Source organism: Rutidosis leptorrhynchoides, chromosome 7, assembly GCF_046630445.1.
Source record: "Rutidosis leptorrhynchoides isolate AG116_Rl617_1_P2 chromosome 7, CSIRO_AGI_Rlap_v1, whole genome shotgun sequence".
NCBI classification, from domain to species: Eukaryota; Viridiplantae; Streptophyta; class Magnoliopsida; order Asterales; family Asteraceae; genus Rutidosis; species Rutidosis leptorrhynchoides.
Genome location: NC_092339.1, coordinates 350,176,311 through 350,202,890, shown reverse-complemented (window position 1 = coordinate 350,202,890; position 26,580 = coordinate 350,176,311). Strand labels below are relative to the sequence as shown.

General features: G+C 32.5%; 2 protein-coding genes and 1 long non-coding RNA gene across 8 annotated transcripts; 2 read left to right on the top strand and 1 right to left on the bottom strand.

Annotated features, from left to right (window-relative positions):
• The first annotated feature begins 256 nt into the window (after positions 1 to 256).
• On the top strand, positions 257 to 5,076 carry LOC139857952 (uncharacterized). Of its 5 annotated transcripts, XR_011762751.1 has the most exons (10): positions 257 to 449; positions 558 to 599; positions 946 to 1,116; positions 1,205 to 1,413; positions 1,493 to 1,669; positions 1,793 to 1,875; positions 2,069 to 2,191; positions 3,528 to 3,599; positions 3,720 to 4,101; positions 4,871 to 5,076. It is a non-coding gene; the product is annotated as an uncharacterized lncRNA (long non-coding RNA). The 5 variants fall into 5 exon arrangements; XR_011762750.1 differs by having other exon boundaries at positions 2,111 to 3,599; XR_011762749.1 differs by having other exon boundaries at positions 2,069 to 3,599; positions 3,762 to 4,101.
• A 7,749-nt stretch (positions 5,077 to 12,825) lies between these two features.
• LOC139856795 (uncharacterized) lies at positions 12,826 to 15,255 on the top strand. 2 transcript variants are annotated; one of them, XM_071845500.1, is made up of 4 exons: positions 12,826 to 13,053; positions 13,494 to 13,546; positions 13,631 to 13,677; positions 14,833 to 15,255. In XM_071845500.1, exons 3-4 carry the CDS (start codon positions 13,641 to 13,643, stop codon positions 15,120 to 15,122), a joined length of 327 nt encoding a protein of 108 aa, XP_071701601.1. In that variant the 5' UTR covers positions 12,826 to 13,053; positions 13,494 to 13,546; positions 13,631 to 13,640; the 3' UTR covers positions 15,123 to 15,255. The 2 variants fall into 2 exon arrangements, with proteins under 2 accessions (XP_071701601.1, XP_071701600.1); XM_071845499.1 differs by lacking the exon at positions 12,826 to 13,053 and having other exon boundaries at positions 13,224 to 13,546.
• An 866-nt stretch (positions 15,256 to 16,121) lies between these two features.
• Positions 16,122 to 16,924, bottom strand: LOC139857016 (uncharacterized). Its single transcript, XM_071845721.1, has 2 exons — positions 16,779 to 16,924; positions 16,122 to 16,481 (listed from the first exon to the last, which is right to left on the bottom strand). The coding sequence occupies exons 1-2, from the start codon at positions 16,915 to 16,917 to the stop codon at positions 16,318 to 16,320; spliced, it is 303 nt and encodes a 100-aa protein (XP_071701822.1). The 5' UTR covers positions 16,918 to 16,924; the 3' UTR covers positions 16,122 to 16,317.
• Between the last annotated feature and the right edge of the window lie 9,656 nt (positions 16,925 to 26,580).

Here is a 26,580-nt window from a genome sequence, read left to right as displayed (position 1 = left end):
TAATACGTTCTTCAGTATGTAAGTTACAGTATCTGTTGCTTATTTTGTTATTTGATAAATTGTAAAATGACCATGCTGCCCCTCCGCGTTTTTTATAGGTGAATGAGGTTTTATGATATTTTGTGGTTCACATTTGCTTATCCGGTTTGTACTCATTTTAAGCTTAGCCACGGATCGTGCCCGTATATATATATATATAAGGTTTATTCTTATTTGCCTATTCAAAATCTGAAAAATTAGGGTTTCCTATCCGTTAGACCCCCAAAACGTTTTCCTGTTTTTTGTTTTTATTTTGTGTTTCAGATTGATATTTTATACCCTGAGGTTTTTTTGCAGTAAAAAATGGAAGGATAGTTGAGGAAGTGTAGGATTTTTGATTTATGCAAGCGGCTCCTTAATTTCTTAAAATCTGTTGGAGATATGGCTGAAAAATGTTGTTTCCGTGCACGGTAATTTCAGGGTTCTTACTGTATGATCTTATTTAGAATTTATTAATTTAGTTTGTTGATTGCTTAAATGTTTTGATTCAATATTTATATTGTGTATTTGTTTCTTAGCAAAAGTTAAATTTAAAGAAAGCAAAAGGTTCGAAAAATGAGGTATGTTTGTCGATTCTATGTTAAGGTTTACTTTTTTGGTTAATATATGTTATAACTAAAATTGTTGTTGGAGAAGCTCATATAGATTAACTTTATAAAGCAATTGTAGACAAATGTGTGAAAGTTAGAATAATGCATCTGTAATCATTCACAGCTGTTAGTTTAATGAATTACTCCGTATTATTTAGGAATACAAATGCATTTTGTAATATTGAAAATTTAGCAGATATGAATCAAATTGGACGTCAATTATATGAGATGCTGATGGTATTATTATCCAATTGTAGGTGTATTTTATTTTGTATAAATGTTATGTGTTTGATTTAGGGTTAATTTGATCTTACAGTAAGCTTCAAAGTGAGGCCCTTAGAGAGGCAATTACTCAAATTACTTCTGGTGCCAAAGAAAAAAAAATAACTTCACTGAAACTATTGAACTACAAATTGGTTTGAAAAACTAGATTCCTAGACCTAAATTAAAGGTTTGCATGCTTAATGATGCCCAACATGTTGAGGAGGTAATTAATTAGATTTTGAGCTTCTCATGTTTTTTGATTATATCATTTGAATTGAATTAAATATAATTATTATTTACTGTAATTGCAGGCTCAAAAAAATTGGACTACTATATATGGATAAAAAGATGGTGAAAAAACTTGCAAAGGGGCACCATGCTTTTTTGGTTTCTGCGTCTTGCATCTTTGGTTGTGTAGATATTGATTTGATCAGATGTGGAGTGTAAAATAGGCTAATATTGTTAGATGATGAATGGATATTGCTTCACAAACTACAGCTAATAGTATGTGTCTATGCAGGTATGCATCACATCTTGATTCTTTAAATAACTAATCTTTAAGAATTGTAAATGCGTTTTATACGTTTTTGTGATGACAGGTTTTCAGGTATACCAGACAGAATGGAAACACTATAAAATTGAAAGATAAGAGAGGAAGACAGAAATTAGGATTTCTACCGTGAGCAATCAAACAGATGGCGACAAATATTGCATTCACCAACAAGTGTTAGGTTCGGACGCACCACATACAGTTTGCAAATACCAAATGTGGAATGGTACTTATATACTCTGTACCTTATTACCTTCATAATTGTGTTGTCATACATCCGATTTCGTTTACCCAATTTAATTATAAGTGTTTTGATTTGTGGGTTTTCCTGTTTTGTGGTGTTTTCAAGATGATGATGATGCTAAAGAGTTGATTATAGATTTGAGAATTTGAACTTTGAAGGAACTTAAAAATCATAAATATCATATTCAAGTAAGTTACTTTTTTTGTTTAATTATTGTTTCTCCTTTTTATTCATTTCTACTGGACAACATAGTCCATCCACTATTGTGGAATTACAACATTTGATCATTGGGCATCTAAGAATGGGTACTTTTTACTTCGAGTTTTGGCTAGCTCAAACAATGTCATTTAGTGTTTTTGTTCTAACATTATTTTTGGGCAGTATTTGCCGACATGGGTATGGATTTGACTGCCTCATTTACAGATTATGTACACCAACTGGCTTCTAGCATAGATGAGGGTCACTATTCGTTACATGAGTCCTCTACCCGAGTTAATCTCGAAGGTACACGTTTATAATTACAATCGCTTACTATAGCTATAAATGCAGTTGCTAATCACAACCGTGTTTAATGTATAACTTGGGTAGTATGTTTTTGTTACTGTTTCATTTATCGTTCGGTTCCATATTTGCTCCCTTTCTTGAATGCTATTGTGTTGTTTTATATGCTTTATTGTGTAATGGTTTGTTCTTTATGTTGTGCAATTATTAGTCATAGAATAATTTAATTATGCTGGGGTCATGTTGTCTTTGTATATTGCTATTGTGTTGTTTTGTATGGTTCATTGTATAGTCCTGTCGTGCAAACACGCCCTTTCTGACCGTCTATTATGCTTTCATTATTACATATTTATGTGCTACTATTTTATCATGTTGTGGTCATGCTGTTTTTGTATACTCCTATTGTATTGTATGCTTTATTATTGTATGGTATTGTCTTTCAACACTGTCTTTGCAGGCTTGTCCTTTCTTACCTTTTTTAGTGTTGTTATTATCAAAATTTTATATGCTACCTATTTGCTGGTGAATATGAATAATAAAATTAAACGGTAAGAACTTCTCTCAAGAGCTATAATAACATATCTAATACAAATAAGGTATTTATAGTAACTATACTTCATCCTTTTTGATATCCCATGTTACTGAAAATACTCAGTGTTCTCAAAATTGGTTACTTGGCACTTCTACTGCTCCAACAGATCCTAAGGTACTTCTATATTTAGCATCAGTTTACTAAGTCATTTACATTCCAATTTTATATGTATAGCAAATAGCAAATTGCAATTTTAATGGTGTGCTACAACGGTTGCTCATTTGTTGCAAATTTTGCTGCTCTACCTGTTGTCTTTTATTGTTGTTGTTTTGTGTTATACGAGTATTAAATAGTTAACACTTCAAATTTATATGAATTGTGATTTAAATGGTAGTAATTGGCAGTAGCTTATAATTAATGAAATTTAGTAATTGAACTGTTGATTTTTCTCTTTGTTATTTTGGGTTGTTTTAGCGCCTAGCTCATTATTCTCTGTATGGATATGACATCTTATATTTTAATCTATAAAAAAATAAAAGCTAAACATTGTTAAGTTATTATGATGCTAAAGAGTGTACTATTGAATTACGAATTTGGACTTTGAAAGAACACAAATATCATAACTATTATGTTCATGTAAGTTTGTATTTTAGGTTGATTATTGTTTCTCCTTACTGACAACATATTGTTGTAGATATGGATTTTAATTTTTTTCGTAGATATTGATTGTAGCAGCATAGATTATTTTTTCTCCTTATGAATTTTTAGAGAAGTATTAGACCTAATTGTTTGATTATTGCAACAAAGAAAAATATCTAGGAAGGAGACGATTTGTTGTTCGTTGATAAAATCAGATTTTCAGTTTCAATTCGTAGCCAGGTATTTTGATTTTTCCGATATTCGACACCTATTTTTAACTGTTTTATGAGTTCTACATTATCAATTGCAATTGGTTTATTCCTTATACATCTGATTATGGTTAGTTATTTGGGTTTGAAGATATGTTGGATTTAAGAGGGTGCTCTTCTGATCCTATTGTAGATGATGTGGGATTCATCACATCATGTTGGCCTCGCATGTAATGTTTTGGGAAGCTTCTTACAACAACACTTTTACTTCTGACTCTTCAAGGAGTTTAATAGCATACAACATCATTCCATAATACTCATGGCGATTGCTTCCTGCCCTTGCATCCTTTTATCTGAATGTTTCTTTATCTGCTCTAAATGTCATCTCGGTACGTTTCTCTGTTCAATATTTTGGTAATTTTTTCTTCAATTTTCGTAGTTATTCGATTGTAGGGAATGATGAAGCGGTGTTGATGATGGTCGCGGTTGTATCTACGGTTTCGCATTCGTTAACCCCAATTTTATGATTGAAGGTAACTTTGTTGTTCTATTAGGAATTCGATTTTACATATTTTATTGCTTATTATTTGTGTAATTTGATGACTCTGCTCAATTTAAACATAAAGAGTTAGAATGGTGTGCATAGAATTTTCAATAGCTTTTAACCTCAATCAGTTGTTCCTTGATTTGTGAACTTTCAAATTTTTTAATGACTCATTAGCGATTTATACATGGCCTAAATCGTTATGTCCATAACTAAAAGCGCCACACACCACATATACATAAAGTTGCATGTATAGTGTTTTACCTCTGCTGCTTCTAAAACAGAGTTTCAGATGTTGTTGATATGTACATCCCATTAGGAAAAAAATACACTGCATCCAACAGCGGAAAATGTTCATTTATCTGCATTTACTCCTTTTATACTCATATGTACGCTGATTTGTGTCGTTTTTGGCTTTCAGCATTGTCCTTCCAAGTGTTTCTCGCGGGTGTTGGCCCATGGGTCGACCCAGATTCAAAAGAGAGTGTTATTTCTTTGATTAAATTTTGTTTTTGGTATACATGTGCTTTCATCTCTTTTTAAGGCCATGTGTTCCCTAAAGTGTTTTTATTCATTGAATTTTTATCTGTGGTGTGTTCATCATACAATTTTGTTTTCCGAACTAAAAGACACCCTAATGGGTCGTTGTTTTAGAAAGGACGTTCACACTATATATTTTTACTTTTATTGTTGTATAATGTAAGTCAATCATATATGTACAATTTTTTTGATGCTGAACATATTAATTTTTTATTCAGTGTATCGAGTTTATGTAAGTATCCATAAATCTATGGGGGATTGCTTTACACGACGCATCTAAGAGACTTTGTCCTGTTCGTGCCAGTGGCCATAAATGTGGTCCCCGCCCCCCGTGTTGACAAGAATAGTGCGTCATGTATTATTTACTATATTTACTAACATAAGTAGTTTCGAGCTTTTCAAAACTAAGAATTTTCTATATCACGTAAGGTCAAATCTTTAAACTTTTTTGCTTTCATTTGGTAACGGAATAATGTCTTGCTAGACAAGATGTAGCTATGTGTAATTCCATATTTTGTGAATCAACCCATTAAATGCCAACTAATCCTCTCTCAGATCCTATTGTCGAATCCAAAATTTTGCCTATTTCAACTAGGATCTAAGTTTTGGATCTGGTGCCCAATTCAAAAAAGTAATATGTATCTAGCCTCCCTGTATCTAGAAGCCAACTAAGAAAAAGGAAAAAATGACCCTCACTGCGAGTTTGTTAGAGGTGTGTTATGTACTTCTTGAACTAATTGAAGTCGAAGAAATACTTGTGACAAACTAAGAATCGTAATTAAGAAACGGATTCGAAGCAATTGACACAATTAGGGTTTTTATTGAATTTCGTGAAATTGGGGATTTACAGGGGAGAAGAAGAAAATTACAATTCATAGACTGACTATCTACTTCTACTACAGCTATACTTATATCAGCTAACTACAATCGAACTGATTCAGTTAATCTGGTTCAACTGAATTGAACTAATTTCCCGCCAATTTGCAGGTGAACCAGACTCATGAACAATTGACCTACGTTGACTTCACTGCATGTGATTTGCACGTGCTGTTTAAAATGATCATAACAATCCCTTCCCCTTCAAAACATTCTTGACCTCAAGAATGTGTGAGAGTGAAATCAAAATCAGGATATCTTGCTAAAATATCTTCAGCTAATTCCCAAGTAGCATCCTCTTCAGTGCCCATTTGCCATTGAATCAACACATAAATCACAGCACGATTGTCCTTTTTGACCATTTTCCTATCTAACACTTTCAAGGGGGCTGCTGCAATTAATCCCTCCATATCCATCCTTGGTAAGGTTCCCATTACAGTAGGAGCAGGTCCCTTATGCATCTTTAACTGTGATACATGAAAAGTAGAGTGGATTTGGGCATCTCTAGGTAAATCCAGCTTATATGCTACTGCACCAATTTTTTCCAAAATCAAAAAAGGGCCATAGTATTTAGGAGTCAGCTTATGGTATTTAGATCTTCTAAGGGATGACTGCCTATAAGGTTGCAGCTTGAGATACACCCAATTTCCCACTTCAAATTCCCTCTCAGATCTTTTAAGGTCAGCATAATGCTTCATCCTCTCTTGAGCTCTCTGTATGTGATACTTGAGTAGCTTAATGGCTTCCTCTCTTGCACTTAAAGTTCTGTCAACAGCTGCTACCATACTTGTGCCTTCACAATAACAAAATGGAGTATTTGGTGGCTGCCCATACACAACTTCAAAAGGAGTTGTTTGAATTGCAGAATGATAACTTGTGTTGTACCAGTATTCAGCTAAGCTTATCCACTTTGACCCATTCCTTTGGTCTCTCTCCAGTCATGCATCTCAAGTAACATTCTACACTCTTGTTGACCACCTCAGTTTGACCATCTGTTTGAGGGTGGTATGCAGTAGACATGTGCAATCCCACATGTAATAATTTGAACAACTCCTTCCAGAAAACACTAGTAAACACCTTATCTCTGTCACTTACAATAATCTTTGGTAACCCATGCAACTTATAGATATTGTCTAAAAACACTGTTGCAACCTGAGCAGCTGTAAAAGGGTGAGTTAAGGGTATAAAATGCCCATACTTACTCAACCTGTCCACTACCACCAAAATAGTTGATTTTCCATTGGATAGAGGTAGCCCTTCTATGAAATCCATTGAGATTTCATTCCAAATTTGTGCAGGGATTGGTAATGGCTGTAGAAGACCTGGTGACTTAGCCAGATCAGCCTTACTCTTTTGACAAACTACACAAGCAGCCACAAATTGCTTCATATGTTTCCTCATTTTTTTCCAATAAAAACAAGTAGCAATCTTCTTAGTAGATGAAACAATGCCAGAATGTCCACCTGTTGAGTCACTGTGGAAGTGAGTGAGTAGTTGATTTCTTAGATTAACATCTGCTCCCACCACCATTTTCCCTTTCCTCAACAAAACTCCATCATTGTAGGTGTAGTGTTTTGAAGTGGTAGTACCCTCTTGCAACTGTTTAATGAATAACTGCAAATCAACATCTGAAGTGACACTTGCTTTAATCTGGTCAACCAAATCTGTTTGTATGGTTGTGGCATGAATAGAGAATAGTTGACCACATCCTTGTACCCTAGATAGAGCATCAGCTGCAGCATTTTCCTTACCACTCTTATATACTATTTCATAATCAAAACCCATAAGTTTAGGCAACCATTTCATTTGGGTAGGAGTTGAGATTCTTTGATCCATCAGGTATTTAAGGCTTAAATGATCTGTCTTAATGATAAAGTGGCGGTCCAGTAGGTAACCTCTCCACTTATCAAGTGCTAAAATGACAGCTAAGAATTCCTTCTCATAGGTTGACATAGCCTGATGCCTAGTGGATAGGTTTTTACTCAAATAGGCTACAGGGTGACCCTCTTGTTGCAAGACTGCCCCAATACCAATGCCTGATGCATCAGTTTCAACTACAAAAGGTTTCTCAAAATTAGGTAAAGCCAAGACAGGTGACTGTTGCATCAATTGCTTTAAGTCTGCAAATGCTACAGCAGCATCTTGGTCCCACACAAAAGCATCTTTTTTCAATAATTTGGTCAAGGGTTGACTGACAGCTGCATAATTCTTGATAAATCTTCTATAGTAACCAGTTAAACCAAGGAATCCCCTTAGTTGTTTCAAATTTGTAGGTTCAGGCCACTTAACCATAGCTTCTACCTTATTGGGATCAGTAGACACACCCTTATCTGAAATGACATGCCCCAAATATTCCACCTTTGATGTACCAAACACACATTTAGACATCTTAGCATACAACTTGTGATTTTGCATTACTTGCAGTACCATCTCTAAATGTTTCAAATGAGACTGCAGGTTTGGACTGTACACTAGTATATCATCAAAAAATACTAATGTAAACTTCCTTAAGAAAGGCTTAAAAACATCATTCATTAGGGCTTGGAAGGTTGAAGGTGCATTAGTTAACCCAAAGGGCATTACCAAAAACTCATAATGCCCTTCATGAGTCTTGAAAGCTGTTTTCTGGATGTCATCATTATGCATTCTGATTTGATGGTACCCAGACCTCAAATCAAGCTTAGAAAAGATTTTAGAACCCTCCAATTCATCAATAAGTTCTTCTATCAAGGGAATAGGGAACTTATCTTTAACTGTGTGTTTATTAAGCTCTCTATAGTCTATGCACATCCTCCAGGTTCCATCCTTCTTCTTGACCATTACTATGGGTGATGAATAAGAACTTTGACTTGCCCTAATCACTCCAGTGTCCAGCAATTCTTTAACCATTTCTTCAATAGCATCTTTTTGACTTGGTGGATGCTTATAAGGCCTCAAATTAATAGGCTGTGTGCCAGGCTTGAGTGGTATCCTATGATCAAAGGGTCTTTGGGGTGGTAACTGAGTGGGTATAGCAAACACATCTTGGTATTTATCCATCAACTGTTTAAATTCATCCACTTGTTCACACAAGGTACCATTCTCCATTCCCATGTTCCATAGTGACACTGGGTACACCATTAGCTGCATAGAATTCAGTTGTGCAGCTGACCTATGTGACTTGTGTTGACTTTTCCCTATTGTCAACCTCTGTTTCCCTCTCAATTCAACCTTTTTACCCATATACTGGAAAGTCATCTTAAGTTCTTCAAAATTCCACACTATATCACCTAAGGTTTTGAGCCATTGAATGCCCAATACCATATCACACCCTCCCAATGGAATTAAGACCATATCACTAGTAAAGTCTTGACCACAAATCTGCCAAGTCAGTTTTTCACATTCATTACTGCACATCAATTTATTACCTCCAGGTACAAAAACTAACATGGGTTCTATGCTCTTCAATCTGCAACCCAATTGCTTAGCAGTTGCTAGATTCAAGAAGTTGTGAGTACTTCCTGAATCTATCAAGATATGAATGGTTTGACCATGTATGTGCCCCATTACCCTCATAGTTTGGTAATTAGCTCCATTCAATGCATTCAATAGAGCTTGAGAGATACCAGTTAAAGCATTCAGGGTGATCACTGGTGTACACTCATCAAGTGCATCATACTCATCAATAGGTACATCCCCTGTACCTTCCATGGTCATCTCATTAGCCTCTTCTTCACTGCTACCTAACACCTCTAAAGAGTATAATTGGCCTGCACATTTATGCCCAGGTGCATATTTCTCATCACAATAGAAACACAAATGTTTTGCTCTTTTCTCATCAATCTCCTTTTGAGTTAACTGTTTCCTATTGTTAAAAGTGCTACTTCTTTGTGCAGTGCTATGTGGAGTTGCAGTTAAAGCTAGTACAGATGTACTGTTACCACTAGTAGTAAATCTTGATCCACTTGCAGCAGTATTCATAGATTTATTACCAAAAGAATTGGTTTTGGGCAATGGTAATACAGGATTATACCTTTTCTTGGTAGCAGCTAAGGTTTCCTCTTGCATTTTAGCCAAGCACATAGCATCTTCTAAAGATCTGGGCTTGAACATTCGTACTGGCATTTCAATCTCTTTCTGCAGTCCAGCCACATACAGGCTAATGGCCTGCCTTTCATTGACATCAACCTTGTTGAGTAAGGACTCAAACTCATCATTGTATACTTGTATTGTTCCATTGTGCCTTAAATTTTTTAGCTCTCCCAAGAGATCCTCTATACTCAAACTGAAACGTTTGTGAATAGCTTCTTGGTAATAATCCCAATCAACATCCTCACCATTTTGTTTGATGAAGTGTTGATGCCAAGTCAAAGCTCTCTTTTGCAGGTGTATGGAAGCTATCCTCACTTTCTCATCTTCATCAATCCTGTCAACTGCGAAGAATTGATTACACCGGTACAACCAATCCTTTACATCTGTGCCATCAAACTTTGGGAACTCCAATTTAGTCAATCTGGTAATTGAAGACCCTTTGTTACTCGATCCTTCGCCATTTTTGACTCTTTGTAACTCATCTGTTAGATATTGTTGTTGTGTTAAGAATCCATTGATTCTTGAGTTGTTATTGCTGATCTGAGAACTCATCTCAGCCATCGTCTTGCTAATTTCTGCCATCGAAGCCTTCAATTGATCGAACATAGTGTTTTCTTCAATACTTCGAGTATTCACCATCTTGATCTTGATTAATTGCGTGATTGATCGCAGGATTATGCTCTGATACCAATTTGTTATGTACTTCTTGAACTAATTGAAGTCGAAGAAATACTTGTGACAAACTAAGAATCGTAATTAAGAAACGGATTCGAAGCAATTGACACAATTAGGGTTTTTATTGAATTTCATGAAATTGGGGATTTACAGGGGAGAAGAAGAAAATTACAATTCATAGACTGACTATCTACTTCTACTACAGCTATACTTATATCAGCTAACTACAATCGAACTGATTCAGTTAATCTGGTTCAACTGAATTGAACTAATTTCCCGCCAATTTGCAGGTGAACCAGACTCATGAACAATTGACCTACGTTGACTTCACTGCATGTGATTTGCACGTGCTGTTTAAAATGATCATAACAAGGTGGAAAATCCGGCCCATTTTATGCCTCGATTGAATTATGTTATGTTTTATTTGCAACTGGTCAAAAATGGGTAAAAGCTTAAACACATTTGACACACTAATTAAGATACTGATTACTTTTTCATATATCAAACCTCATGAGATAATATAAATGGATAAGGAATATAACTGCAATCACATTTGACACACTAATTAAGATACTGATTACTTTTAACAAATGGTCTTTTAGGCCATCCCTACCCAATTTGACCCATGACTGTTTTGATTCTTTACCAAACCAGCCTGACCTGACTACAATTGGAACACACGAACAAATAATATATATTCCCATGTTCTTATGTCAGCAATTGGTCTAGATGGCTATCTGATTATTGGTATGGATACTGATCATGAGCATACCATCAGTGAAGAGGATGAATTGTTTTCATCTCCTAAATGTGTTAAGTGGTCTTCTAATGTTGCCGAAAGACGCGTGTTTGGACATATTAGCTATAACTGGGGCACATGATCATACTAATATTATGGAAATACATGTGATCATCTTCATATGTCGTCTGACGCGTCTTTTTTATCTACCAGGTATGTCCATTGATCTGACTTTCATTGCTGAAACTAATTCTTTGCAATTTCACTCTGTGAATTTTGTCCCGAAACTTTAGCAATCATTCATTTGGTCAGATTATTGGGTTACTGTATATTCAGATTATGTATAATTGTGTCCGATATTATTTCATTTATCATTTATATATATGATTCAATATTTCATATAATACAATTTATAATATTTGGAAATATAGGATGTTTGTTTATTAGTATGATAACATTGGAGTTTAGTTACTGGCTAAACTTTATATCTAAGTAGCTGCATGTTTGTAGAGGATATTGTAAACTTGATACCTTAATAGAATGTCTTCTATAAATGGTTTTACATCTTCAAGGCATAGTTGCCAAAAGAGTAGGCTCTAGCCAGAGAAACAAGTGGTTGAGGAAAATGGAAACTCATTTGTGAGCTAAAAATGATGATGTATGCTATTAAACTGCTTGAAGAGTCGGAAGTAAAAGTGGTGTTGTAAGAAGCTCGCACCACTCAGTATCGCAACATTCCAACGAAACTAATATCTCACCCGTCGGGCCTCTGACGCGCCGTCGGACCTGATGTGCCGTCGGACCTGACCCGCCGTCCGATATTGTTCATGGTGGTGGTGAATTGCAGCAGTGTAGCGGACTTGATGACCGGAGAAGAAGGGTTTGAAGGCGGCGATTCAAAATATATATTTATCACTTAATTTCCAGGTAACAGTTCATGATCAGCTGTACATGTACATCAGCGAAATCTTTCAAGTTTTCTCTGAATCTTTGATTATTCTCTTTGTAATATTTTTGACAAGAAACTGACCACAAAAGTTGTGGAGTAAATAATAGCAGGTATAAGTGTAGGCGAACTCTTTACTGTATTGTTGTATCTAAAGTGAGATAGGTTGCAGATTTAGACACAGTTCTGTTTGTAGATGCACGTGTGTTATTAGGTTTTGATATTATGTTACTAATGATATATTTGCCTGTATAAGTGTTTATAGGTGGGCAACTGGTCGTATATGTATTCATTTGTCCCCATTTATCCAGTTTTATGTTTGCATTTGTTCTTTCTAAATGATGAATTGTTTGTATTATTGGACAAGATTGTCAATGAAAAGATTACCTCTATGTTACCACTCATAGCAATTTTATGTAAAATATTTTCGGATAGTAAAAAGTCATAGCCGTTCGTACCAACGATGACCAAGATAACAAAGAGAAAAATCAACAGTTTAATTACGCAGAGGGCAACAGATGATTACTCTATGGGAGTTGCAATCGAAAAGTAGGTGGCAACGTATACCAACTCATCTGTCCTGACCATGGAACTCCACACAATCATGACTTCAGGTAGCTAAAGAATATGAACATTCAGTTACCAAAAACATTTATTTAACAATATTGACCAACATTTCATTCGCAAATTTGATTGTCTTCAGGTAGCTAAAGAATATGAACATTCAGTTACCAAAAAACATTTATTTAACAATATTGACCAACATTTCATTCGCAAATTACTGATTCAGAGCGATAGTAACAGACAACATGGCACGCCTTCTTCTACAAGAAAGCAGAAAAACCGATAGGAATCAGCTGCCAAAAGATGATTCTTGAAATTGGTTACGACAACAAAAACGAACTCCCACAACCAATCAAAGCCCTGGAGGGAACAACCTGCATCTTCCGGTCCACTATCAATCAGTTAACGGATATATGGTAGAAACGTCTTTCAAACTGACCTATCAGTTACACCACCACACACAGAGCCTCCACCACTTACGGAAGTCGACACAGCAGATTTTCAAAAAAAAAAATGACTAAAGAACAAGGGTAACCACATGCTTCCCTTTTAAACTATGCCAACTTTCCTTTTGAACAATGCAAGTGTACAGTATGCAGTCTTTTAAACATCGTAATGTATGTATGCATTAGACGACCTTATGAACTATGTAGTATGCACTAAGAACAATGTAATGTTTGTAGTAAGAATATGTAAAAACGTATTAACCAAATACCTAACAAAAAATTTCAAAATCCGCAGCAACGCGCGGACCAAAAAAACTAGTTTTAAAATTATAAATGAAAATACAAAAAGGGTACTTATGGAAAACTCAGTAGTAAACATTGCCGAAAAAATGATAAAAATCAACAGCAGTTTAGAACCCTAACCGTATCAGCAGTTGAGAAATATCGTGGGTGGTTTCATACATCAAATTAAAGATGGGGAAAATTTCGTTAACTGCAAACATATTCATCTTTAACATTCACAGAGTGTTCAATTTAGAGGAAGCAAGATTGTGCATACAATTGCTAACAATTAAAGGTACGCTCTGTAAAATTGATATTTCTGAATGATGATATTAATGATTTTACGATTGTGTTGCTGAAATTTTGGCTTGTATTACAGTGTTAATGAAATGGAAGATGCAAATGAAAACACCCAAATCGATACAGGTATGTAAATTAGATAATAATAGTTTGCAGTCCCTTATTTCATTTACAGTAACAATTGTAGAATATGAACATTAATATGTAAATGTTCATGCTTTGTTATGTTAATCAGCGTGATTAATAATAATTGGGGTTGTTTCATACATGTAAAAAATTTTCGTTTTATACAATTGTTATTTGGTGGTGATATTATTAAATAAACTGCTATTGTGCATATGTTAATGTTACAACATTAGGGAATACGTGTTAACATATGTGTTTTTAACATTTGTATTTTGGCTATGTTCAGTGGATATGTTAACATGAGAATTTGATAAACTAATATATGTTCATAAGAACCTTAGAGAATGTGGTAACATGTGTATTTATAATATGTTAATTCGTAGGAATGCCTATGTGTTTTGTATTTTGATGTTTTTTTTTTTTTTTTTTTACTTTTTTTTTTTGGTGGATGGGTCCTAAAGTGAGTTCATTTGTTCGATTTTGTGTTCAAATTAGTTGTTCATAAGATAATAAGTATTTGTTCGTGTAAGACGTTTTTTTGTTCATCAATAAAACTGTTGACAAAATTGTGAAGATTAGTTGGTAACAAAAAATGCAGTGGTTGTTTGGTTGTAAATGTGCACGGTTTTATCAGATTGTGACTATGTTTAGTTGTTTAATTGTGTATATGAGTAGTAAGTTGGTAATGATAATTATGAAGTTGTGAACATATGAATGGTAGATGTTAACAACTGGTCTTGTGAAAAATCTATTGAAGTTTAAAATAATTTGTTAAATACAATATGAAGTTAATACATGAAGTACACATGCTGTTTGTAGTTCAAAACAATTGATTATGACTAGGTAATATAGTGCTTCTGAACATTAGGTTCTGAATGATCTCGATGTGTATTTATTAACAATGTCTAACATGTTAACATACATTAACATATATGATTGAGTTTTGTTAACAAAGTAACATTTGATTCTGATTTGCTAATATTAGAGTATATAATCTGTTTAGATAACAATATCACATAGGATAACATGTTTATTTTATCTTTATAGTAAATGTTAACTTCTTTAGTATGTTAATGTTATTATTTATGATTGTGTTTTGTGTTTTGTTAGTATGTGAGAAATGTGTGAACTAATTAAGTGGACTGAAAAATGTAGGTATGTATGTGAGAAGAAGTAAGTCAAAAAGCAACAATAAACGTGCTGCTACTCTAGAAGAAGAAGATGTTGTTACCAGTCTAGTAACGTTAAAGGTTAGTGAAGGGAATAGCAAACCTTTAAAGAATGGAAACCTAAAAAGGGGCGTTAAGGGTGTTTTAAAGATTGCTCGTGGTTCAAAGACTATGGATGCAGATGATTCGAAACTCCCATCTATTCGGACTAGATCATCACCTAAGCCTTTGTGTAGTGCGATTAAATACATGAAAGAAGTCCAAAAAAATGGTTAATTAGTATGGGGTTTGGTGAGTTGCTCACTTTTAAAATTAACATATTACCAGGAAAGATTGGATATTTTGCGGTGGACAAATTCAACGACGAATATGTAGATGTAAATATATTGTAGTGCATATTATTAGTTTATTAAAGGAACTAATATGTAGATGTAAATATATTGTACTGCGTATTATTAATGATGAATAAACAAAAAAAACTAATGAGTCGGTTCAAATGTGAACAGGGAGATTGTTTTTGAAACTGATGAAGGTGTTGCGAGTATTATGGACACGTTTCACACATTACTCCCTGAAAGGATGGTGATTGCTTATCGTGCTTTTCAAAACTAATGTAGAATTTTTGATCTTGTTACAATTCAAAAAATGATGGCTGCTTGTGGCATATCCATCATTATTTCATAGATGATATTGAAGAAAGTAACTGAGTAAATGATAATCAAACGAACAAGTTGACACGTTGACCCATTTTTTAACTTATTAGCAACTTAAATGACTAATTTTATAAAGAATGAACATGAAAAAAATAATTTTAGTGGATAAAAAAGTAGTAAAGGAAAACAGACAATATATCTGGTAGTTAATTTTTAAACGTTCTCTGTAAATAAACAACGTGTTAGAATACAAGTCTAGTAATTAGTGTAACAAGGAAGAGTATGAAACCAAATAAGTAGGACAAGTTAACAACTCAAACCCAATACTTTAGCATGTGGACATTATGACTAGTTAACAAGTTCATTAAAAAAAAAAAGTCAGTAAGATACTGTGAAACAAATTCAAAAAATGCAGTAAAAAATTCTTGAAGTTGATAAAGGTAAACAACTCAAACCCAAACCTTACAGAGGTGGACAATATGACCCATTTGCTAGAAGGTGGACAATATGACCCAATTGCGAGTAATTAATTATAGAGAATATGGTCAATAAACAAACAAATTAAATATATATTTTTTTAAAAGGCAATAAGAAATATTGTTATTAATAAAGAATAAAAGAATGTACAGACTCGATTCTAAGCAACTAAAAAGAGAAGTTTTTTTTTCTTCCGATCCACATAAACCTCCACAATACACTTAATCTCACTTGGCATCTTGCTGGGCGAAAATAGCAGCCACAGTTCTGAAAATACTGCAACAAAGTGGCAACGACCCACCCATTTAGACTAAATGTATCAGAAGGCTTGTGCAGGAACATCAGCAAAACTCGATCAAACTTAAACATCCAATGATTGTCCACGCATGGACATCAAGTGAATCGAACATGGTTCCTACAACCGGTTTGTGAATTGCTTGAACTTCGGGTATGAAGTATCTACTACCATTTGGAGTATAGAATGGAACACTTGAACTAGATGCACCTATTAACATAAGAGTGAAAAGAGAAAGAATATCATACACAAATCTTAAACAAAAAATTTACTGTCACATCCGACTAAGAACATAAAAAAATGTATAGACTTATAATATGAACTGGAACAGAATTATCTTCTGATCAACTGGAGAAAAAAATGCTAACTATATTACGATTTGATTTACTGAACAACAATATCAAACATGATGTAATAGGATTAAAATTCAACTAATACAATTAATAATATAAAACGGAAACTAATCGACCAATCTGTTAAAAATTCGACTATTACGCTTAAAATTACCTTCAATTCGATTAGGGCTCATAAATTCTTGAATAACATTAGATGGTTCGACATCCAGAGTGTCAAAAATCACTGATTCTTGACCTTCCCCAAGTATCATATCACGACTTTCAGATTGCAACTCAACATCGTCATCCATTTGTTATTCCTCGGAAATACACAAAAAAAAAAAAAAAAAAAAAAAAAAAAAAAAAAAAAAAAAACCAATTGAGAAACAAATCGATGGATGTGAAGATTGATAGTGCTCCATATTTAGTATCAATATCATTCCAATATGTAAAGCTTTTAGTTACTATTGTTCTATTTTTATGTAATAATCGTTTAAATAAATAAGTGCGAAGGCAAAAGAAGAAAACGACGATTTGAAGACGCAAATGACCAAAAAGCTCAAATGTACAAGATATAATTCAAGTGGTTTAAATTATTGATAAGAAACGCCTGAAAATGACAAGAGTATACAAGCCGCGAAACGCAAAGTACAAGATATCTAATTAGTTGGAATATTTGACTTCGGAAATAAGGTTAATTTGACGAGCATTTTTTAATTATGACCGATAGACTATTATGGACAAAAACCAAATAGGTATCAAATAATCCAGGACAAAGGACAATTAACCCAGGGTAATAAATTAAAATCATAACGTCAAACATCATGATTACGGAAGTTTAAATAAGCATAATACTTTTATTTCATATTTCATCATACCTTTATTTACTGTCATTTTAATTACTGCAATTTACTTTATCGCAATTTAAATTCTATCATTTATATTATCGTCATTTATCTTTACGCTTTATTTAAAATCGACAAACCGGTCGGTAAAAACCCCCTTTTATAATAATATTACTATATATAATTATATATATTTTATATAAATATAGTTGTTAAAAATATAGCGTTAAACTCAGCTAGCTCCCTGTGGAACGAACCGGACTTACTAAAAACTACACTACTCTACGATTAGGTACACTGCCTATAAGTGTTGTAGCAAGGTTTAGGTATATCCCATTCTATATAAATAAATAAAACTTGTATCATATTTCGTCGTATTTAGTATAAAAAATAATAGTATTTCGTACACCTCCTCTGCACACATCAAAGATGAACTGGAAATAAATTTTTGAATTTGAATTAGGATATGGAGGTTAATGGTGTACATATTGAATAACTTCAATCCTAAAAAGGACGTTTGATAACCGCTATATTATCAGTTATTTATATTTGGCTTTTTATTTAATAAAAAATTAACGTAAATCAGGATTTGATATGTAAATTACATTTTTACCCTCAATTATATTGGTTTTTCCAGTTCTTTCTTTTATTTTGGTTCTCAATTGAACCTTTTTCTATGTATATATATATATATATATATATATAGTGACCATCTAGAGAGAACCAATGATAGGAAAGAACTCCAAGAACTTGCACATTGAGGTCAATCTGTGTGTGTAGATTGAGCTCAATCTGTATGCAGATTGAGCTCAATCTATGGGTTCTATGGATTCATTATCACCATTAGTTCTCTCTGAAAAAAATATTCGAAAAAAACGAAAAAAAATTACTTCCCCCACTTCCCCCCCAAAAAAGTGCTTCCCTCTTGAATAAAAAAAAAAGAAAAAAAAAATTATATATATATATATATATATATATATATATATATATATATATATATATATATATATATATATATATATATATATATATATATATATATATATATATGTTTATTTATTTATTTATTAAAGAGGGAAGCACTTTTTTGGGGGGAAGTAATTTTTTTTTGTTTTTTTCGAATTTTTTTTCAGACATCAAGATCACATGAATATATGAACATTTAAAAAAGACAGTTTGTGATGAATGTTATTATTTTGGCGGTAAAACGCTAGAAGAAAAAAATTAAAACATTCAATGCATTGAATGTTTTGATACTGAGCTTATTTTAAGGGGTTAGAAATTAGGGTTTAGAAATTAGGGGCTTAAAAATTAGGGTTTAGAAATTAGGGTTTTGGGTTTAGAAATTAGGGTTTAGATTGAATATTTTAACACGAACGGTTTAGAGTTTAGGGTTTAGGGTTGAGGGTTTACGGAGTAAACCCGAAAACCCTAACCCCTAAACCCTAAACTCTAAATCGGGCTAAATTAAAAAAAAAACACTTCACACAAGATGAAAATAAAACGATGCAAATAAACTCAGCAGCAAAACATTCAATGCATTGAATGTTTTTATTTTTATTTTTTTCTTCGAGCGTTTTCTCGCTAAAATAATGACATTCATCACAAAGTGTCTTTTTTGAATGTTCATATTTTCATCCAATCTATAATGTTCGTGAACAAAGTTTTTCAAAAAACGAAAACGAAAACAAACAAAAAAATAAAAAATTTGCTTACCCCTTCCCCCAAAAAAGTGTTTCCCTCTTGATTATGACCGTATATATATATATATATATATATATATATATATATATATATATATATATATAGGGGCAGAATCAATGGAGAAGTAACCAATCGGGGGGAAGCAAAATTTTTTTTCGTTTTTTTTGAATTTTTTTTTTCAAACATCAAGATCACACGAAAATATGAACATTTAGAAAAGACACTTCGTGATGAATGTTATTATTTAGGCGGGAAAACGATCGACAAAAATAACATTCAAGATAATATTGTTCGTGAAGAATGTTAACGTTTTTTTTCTTCATGTTTTATGAAGTAAAATTTAGCCCGATTTAGAGTTTAGGGTTTAGGGTTTAGGGTTTAGGTTTCTAAACCCTAAACTCTAAATCGGGCTAAATTTTACTTCATAAAACATGAAGAAAAAAAAACGTTAACATTCTTCACGAACAATATTATCTTGAATGTTATTTTTGTCGATCGTTTTCCCGCCTAAATAATAACATTCATCACGAAGTGTCTTTTCTAAATGTTCATATTTTCGTGTGATCTTGATGTTTGAAAAAAAAAAATTCAAAAAAAACGAAATTTTTTTTGCTTCCCCCCGATTGGTTACTTCTCCATTGATTCCGCCCATATATATATATATATATATATATATATATATATATATATATATATATATATATATATATATATATATATATATATATATATATATATATATATATATATATATATATATATATCTAAACCGTTCGTGTTAAAAACTCAATCTAAATCCTAAATCTAAACCCTAAACCCTAAATTTCTAAACCCTAATATCTAAAACCTCAACATACGCTCGAAAAACACGATAATTGTTATATATTAGTTCTTCGAGCGTTTTTCTGCCAAAATAAAAACATTTATCACAAAGTGTCTTTATTAAATGTTCATATTTTCATCCAATCTATAATGTTCGTGAACAAAGTTTTTTCAAAAAACGAAGAAAAAAAAAAGATTTTGCTTCCCCCTGATTGGTTACTTCCCTCTTGATCCTACCACTATATCTATACATATATATAAACGAAAAAGTTATTCTTGATTGTGGTTGAAAGTTATTTTAGGATATTTGTATCTATATATTATATCTATATATATTAGGAGTATATTATCATATATTAGGAATATCTATTATTTATTTATCTATGATTTAGCTAAATGTATCATATAATTCGATACATAACCAAATACCAAATACGTTAAAATACCATTAATACCAAATACCATTAACCAAATACCAAATACGTTAAAATACCATTAATATCAAATACCATTAATCATATTATGACCATTAATTAATTATATAATCTAGCTAATCTCAAATACCAAATACGTTAAAATAACGAAAAGTGTTACATAACGTAAATGGGGTTTGGGTATTCAATGATCCATGTTACGTACTAAGTCAATAAAATTTAAATACTTTTCTAAAATTAAATTAGCATGTTACACTTTTATTCTAAAAATAATTTAATATAATAATCCTAAAATAATATAACTTATACTTTACTAATGTTACGTTTCATGCCAAATTTTTAATGTACTCGAAATATTACGTAGTATATAATTTATATATTAATGGTGAGAAAAAAATTGTAGATACCACTATAAATCACTTTTAAATTTTTTCAATACCACGGGCTCTTAAACTTAAAAGAACTTTTAAAATTCGTCAACACCACGGACTCTTAACTCAAAAGAAGTTTTTAAAATTTGTCAACACCACGGGCTCTTAAACTCAAAAGAATTTTTAAAATTTGTCAACATCACGGGCTCTTAAATAATTCATATACTTTTTCTATTTTTAGTATCGCTATTTACATATCAATATGAACTGCAAATTACATATTTTGAACGATTTTTTACACACCCGTACAACACACGGGCTCAAAAACCCGTACTAACAGAACGGGCTCTTAAACTCAAAAGTATAATGAAAAAGATATTAATTGTGAGAAATAAAAAAAATTGTAAACCTTAAGTTACTAACACCGCTTTTAAAATTTATCAACATCACGTGCTCTTAAACTTAAAAGAATTTTTAAAATTTGTCAACACCACAGACTCTTAATTAATTCTTATACTTAATCTATTTTTTTAGTATCGCTATTTCATTACCAATATGAACTTCAAATTACATTTTTTTGCACGGTTTTTTACACACCCGTGCAACGCACGGGCTCAAAAACCTAGTATATATATATATATATATATATATATATATATATATATCCATGTGCTCATCTGGTAGGTTACTTGTCATGACATACAAAACTATCAATCAATTACTTTAAAAGAGCTTCTTGAGTAATTAGCTTTTTGTCAAGTACTATGAGTTAAATGTTATTCACTTTTTGTATAAAAATAGTGCAACAATGAAATATGAAACAACAATTTTTTTTCGAAAAAAAGAAATTAATATTAATCAGAAGATAATTAAGTGTTACAATTGACTCAAATTCAAAGAGTATTGATGATTATTGACAAGGCCCTATGGCTTGTTTAACTAAACAATTAATCTACACCGTCGAAATACACTCCTAACACAAACAAACTATTACAAATCAATAAAAAAAAACATATGCAAACCTATTGAAATAAACACACCGATCGAAACTCGCATACTTTCAATCCACAGCCAAACACGATGACACATCTTTGTCGAAGTCCCAAATATGACCAAAACCCAGAAATCCACAAGAAGTTCTACCGGAAATCACGTTACCCGTCCCAGACAATAAATTAGGTAATTGCTCCATGGTACATTTAATTTATTTTTTTATATTTATCGTCAACAATAAATTAGGTATTTGCCCCATGGTATATTTGCGACAAAGTTTGTGACAATAACCCCTCACTGACTTTTGTTTGACATTGCGACGACCACATCTACCATTTCTTCACCACTTGCAAACTTATCGACAAATTTAAGCTATAGTACTTTGTGATTAAGTTTTCAGGTAAAAGATGTTATTGATCATATGCGTAGTCACGCATATGAATTAACTTCTATGTGTTAGCCCATAATTATGGACTCGGTTCAACTTCTAGTATTAGAGTTTAAAGCTTCCGTGAAAATAAAAAAGAAAAAAATATTCGTTCTCATATTTATTATTACTTTCTTCTTTCTTTGTTCAAAATTTTCAACAGATATCTTACGTTTCTTTTTAATTTATCTTCTATTTTCTAGTCACCATTCACCGATTTATTATCCTTTAAGTAAGTGTTACGATCCATACCAATCATATCATATGTATGTGGTTGGAGCTTAATTTATAAGTCAATGTGTCCCCTCCTCCTTCATGCTAGCTTTTGGGAGTGAGTTCGCTTAGGTTTATAGTTTGGTCAGGCTCTCCTTCGATTCCTTTCTTTCCTTATTACTTAGGAAATCAGGGTTGGCTTTGGATCTTATCTGGTTCGTCCCAGTAAGATCATATTAATTGGTATTAGAGCTAGCATCATCTTTCGAGGTGTCCAACTGGGACGTTGGCCCTTTAAAGGTGGAGTATTGTTACGATCCATACCAATCATATGTATAATGTCCCACATCGGTGGGTATATGCATGTGATTGGAGCTTTATAAGTCAAAGTGTCTCCTCCTCCTTCAAGCTAGCGTTTGATAGTGAGTTCTACACTTGGGCTTATAGCTTGGTCGGGCTCTCCTCCGGTTCCTTTCTTTCCTTCTTACTTAGGAACTTAGGATTAGCTTTTGGATCTTATGCGGTTCGTCCTAGTAAGATCATATTAGTAAGACCCTTTTTTCTATTCGTTTATCCTAAAAAGAAAAAATATTACGAACGCCGTAAATTTTTTTCCCTCCGTTTCTTGTGTTTCTAATGGCTTCTCATTCTTTATTAAATTATGTACCACTTATTATTTAATATCATGTTTTGGTTTCTTTTTTACTTTTATGTTATTTTTATTCTAGCCAACCTCTTATAATTATCGTAATCAGTGTGGGGCTGAGCCGCCTAGCTTGTCTAGGTTCCAATCTCCGAAAACAAATAGTGTAATAAAAAGCCCTCTATTTGCAGCGTTGAAGAAAATTGTTATCATCGACAAAAGCCGTTTTCCCGAGTTCAGCTCACTTCTAAGGCAAAACAAGTCACGACGTGAAAGAAAACAAACGTTACGGAAAAGGAGGATGCAGTCAAGCAATGTAGCCATATTGACGAATATCATTTTGCTACATGCAAAACAATAGAGAATAATAGTTGTATTTTTATTTATTCATTTAATATTTAGTTCGATCCAGTTTGAGCGTCCGAACGCACTCCCGCTCCAACTGCGGGTGGATATTAGCCCATAGTTTTAGTCCATATCACTTTGTATATGGACTTAACCCAACTTCTAGTATTAGGGTTTATTTCTATATAAGTCATTGTTTATGTACCTACATTTCATGTAATAATAACACACCACTTTGAATTATAACACTATGCGTTGCGCCAGTGCAAGCTGCATAAATGACATGTGTCTACGGATTAGTTAGCTGATGATCAACAAGAATCTTTAATAATTACGGGCAGTGCAGATAGATTGGAAAACTATAAATAGAGTTGTCCGACTCTCATTTGAAGGTTGTTGAACCTTGATCTTTTAAGAACATACTGTCATCTTCAAGTCATCCTAACATTGGATCAAAGGAAATTTGAAGGTTCAAGAGCGGAACGTGATCATTACCATTTGAAATGATATTTTCAAATGGAATACGATTATAAGGTCTCCAAAACATATCAACAACACCACCTCGTTGCACTTGACCTTGATTTATCTAGTATAGTTGAATTTAGGCTAGATCAATTATGTTGCAAGTGATATTAATTTTTAATATTCATAGTTAAAATCGGTTTGTCAATAGAGAGTGAAGTCTCAAATTGAGTATAATGAAATAATAAGACAATGAAAACATAGAATCATGTGTAGACGTTCTAATAGAATCTTAGAATCAACCTAACACGGTCTAGAGGCGGAATAACAGTAGAACATGCAATAAATCGAATATTAGGGGTTCTCAGGTTCGTACGAGTCAAAACAAGATGTAATCTTGGTAAACACGAAGCCCAAACTGATATTTTGTGGTATTCGGATATAGGGACCGAGCTTCAAACTGCCTAGGGTAAATATGAAGCATAACCTAACAAGTGAGGCTTAAACCCGTTTATATACTGTCTGTAGTGACAATCGGTCGACTGAATCCGTTAGTCAATTGACTGTCTGTTGAGTCAACCGAAGATCAATTTACACCGACCTGGACTATCGGTCGACAGAGTCCACAGTCGATCGACTGGCTAACTCATTCGGTCGGTTGTCAGGCCAGTTTAACTATTGATTAAAAATGTTTAACGTACGATAACTTATATTCAATAGTCGCAATGTTTATTATTACAGACCAAATTATACGTTAACGAATACAGAACTAGGAATTCATGAATACGCACTAACATCATGGTATGTGTTACTCCGTAAGAAATAACAAAAGAATAAGGTGGTCACGCACTTGAAGGAGAATTAATAAAAAGGAGAAGTAGATATAGATAGATTAGTGACTGCATATCACCTATGCTTTGTTTAATGTTAATTTTTTTAAAAGGATACGTTTGATTACCTTTTAATTGAATAGTTTAGCGATAAATGTTGAATCATTTAGCATCATACATCATTTAGAACTCAGAAACAAACGCGTTGAATGGTATGTTTGATTACCTCTTAATTGAATAGTTCAATGTTAATGCTGAACCATTCAATATTCAACGCGTTTGTTAGTAAACTCTCAATAACATATGATGCTGAATAGTTACAATTCAGTGTTGAACCATTCAAAGTAGGAATACTCTTTTAACTATTAAGAACCTAAATTTTATATATCATCCTCTTTAAATTATATCAAGCATACATATTAGACGACAACTATATTATATTCTATCGTGTAAAAGGTTATACGATAATTTTACATCATTCACATTATTTATTTAAAATAAGTATCAAACATGTTATTGTCATTCAGAATCAAATTCATTAAGAGCATTTGAATCATTCAAATTCTAAACCAACACTTAATTATTCTGTTTTATCATAGACATTCAAACTCTAATCATCCAATCCAATCTACACAATAAACAAAAGTAAAAAATTACGCCTTCCATCACAAATTATATACCTACAATTTAAGAAAAATACAATAATTATATTGTTAGCTAAGAAGATTTTTTTATTTCTCAACTTAAATTAGTTTTTAATAGCTAAAAATGGAAAAGACGATTAATTTAATTTTTATTCATATATATATATATATATATATATATATATATATATATATATATATATATATATATAGTGAAAGGATCCCTAGAGAACTAGAGTATGTAGAGAACCCATAGAACTCATAGATTGAACTTCAATCTATGAAAAAAATACAATCTGAAAAAAAAATCTGCAAAAAAAAAACAGTCAATCTGCACAGAAAAAAATGTGAATCTGCAAAAAAAAAAAAAAAAAAACTGTAAAAAAACGTCAATCTGCACGCAGATTGACTCAATCTGCAAAAAAAAAGTCAATCTGCACAGAAAAAAGTCGATCTGCAAAAAAAAAAAAAACTGCAAAAAAAACGCAGATGACTCAATCTGCACGCAGATTGACTCAATCTGCATAAAAAACAGAAAAAGTCGATCTGTAAAAAAAAAAAAAACTGGAAAAAAACGTCAATCTGCAAAAAAAAAATCTGCACAGAACAAAAAATCTGCAAAAAAAAAAAAAAAAATATGTCGATCTGCAGGCAGATTTACTGAATCTGCACGAGTTCCATGGGTTCTCTACTACTTTTGGTTCTACATAGATCCTCACCCTATATATATATATATATATATATACATACATATATATATATATATATATATACATACATACATATATATATATATATATATATATATATATATATATATATATATATATATATATATATATATATATATATATATATATATATATATATATATATATATCTCTGATGATCTGTGGAGTTACACGTGGAAACATATATGATGTTCTTTGCAAAACAAGCATGCGTTCAACCTAATGCTACAATTGAACATGTGCAACTAGCAAAACATGACGTACACGCCTGTAATAAATAATCAACTAAAAACCAAAGAACATGAAACCCTAAACATGATAGTAACCGCAAAGCAGAGTCAGATCTGAAAAAGCTTCTAAAACCGAGGTTCGCAATGCGAAACTCCATAAAAACTTCAAGCTACTAAAAACCCTCACAACTCAGTCCACAATGCTACCGAAACACCCGCCGGAAAACCTAAGAGCACCCTTCACGAGACCGTAATGTGCTAAATCAAGTAATACAATTAA

Bases quoted from the DNA above. Each gene is read 5' to 3' on its own strand.
- LOC139856795 (XM_071845500.1), top strand. From the start codon at position 13,641: ATGGAAGATGCAAATGAAAACACCCAAATCGATACAG. The intron at 13,678-14,832 runs GTATGTAAATTA...TGAAAAATGTAG, and splicing joins AAACACCCAAATCGATACAG to GTATGTATGTGAGAAGAAGT.
- LOC139857016 (XM_071845721.1), bottom strand. From the start codon at position 16,917: ATGGATGACGATGTTGAGTTGCAATCTGAAAGTCGTGATATGATACTT. The intron at 16,482-16,778 runs GTAATTTTAAGC...TTATGTTAATAG, and splicing joins GAGCCCTAATCGAATTGAAG to GTGCATCTAGTTCAAGTGTT.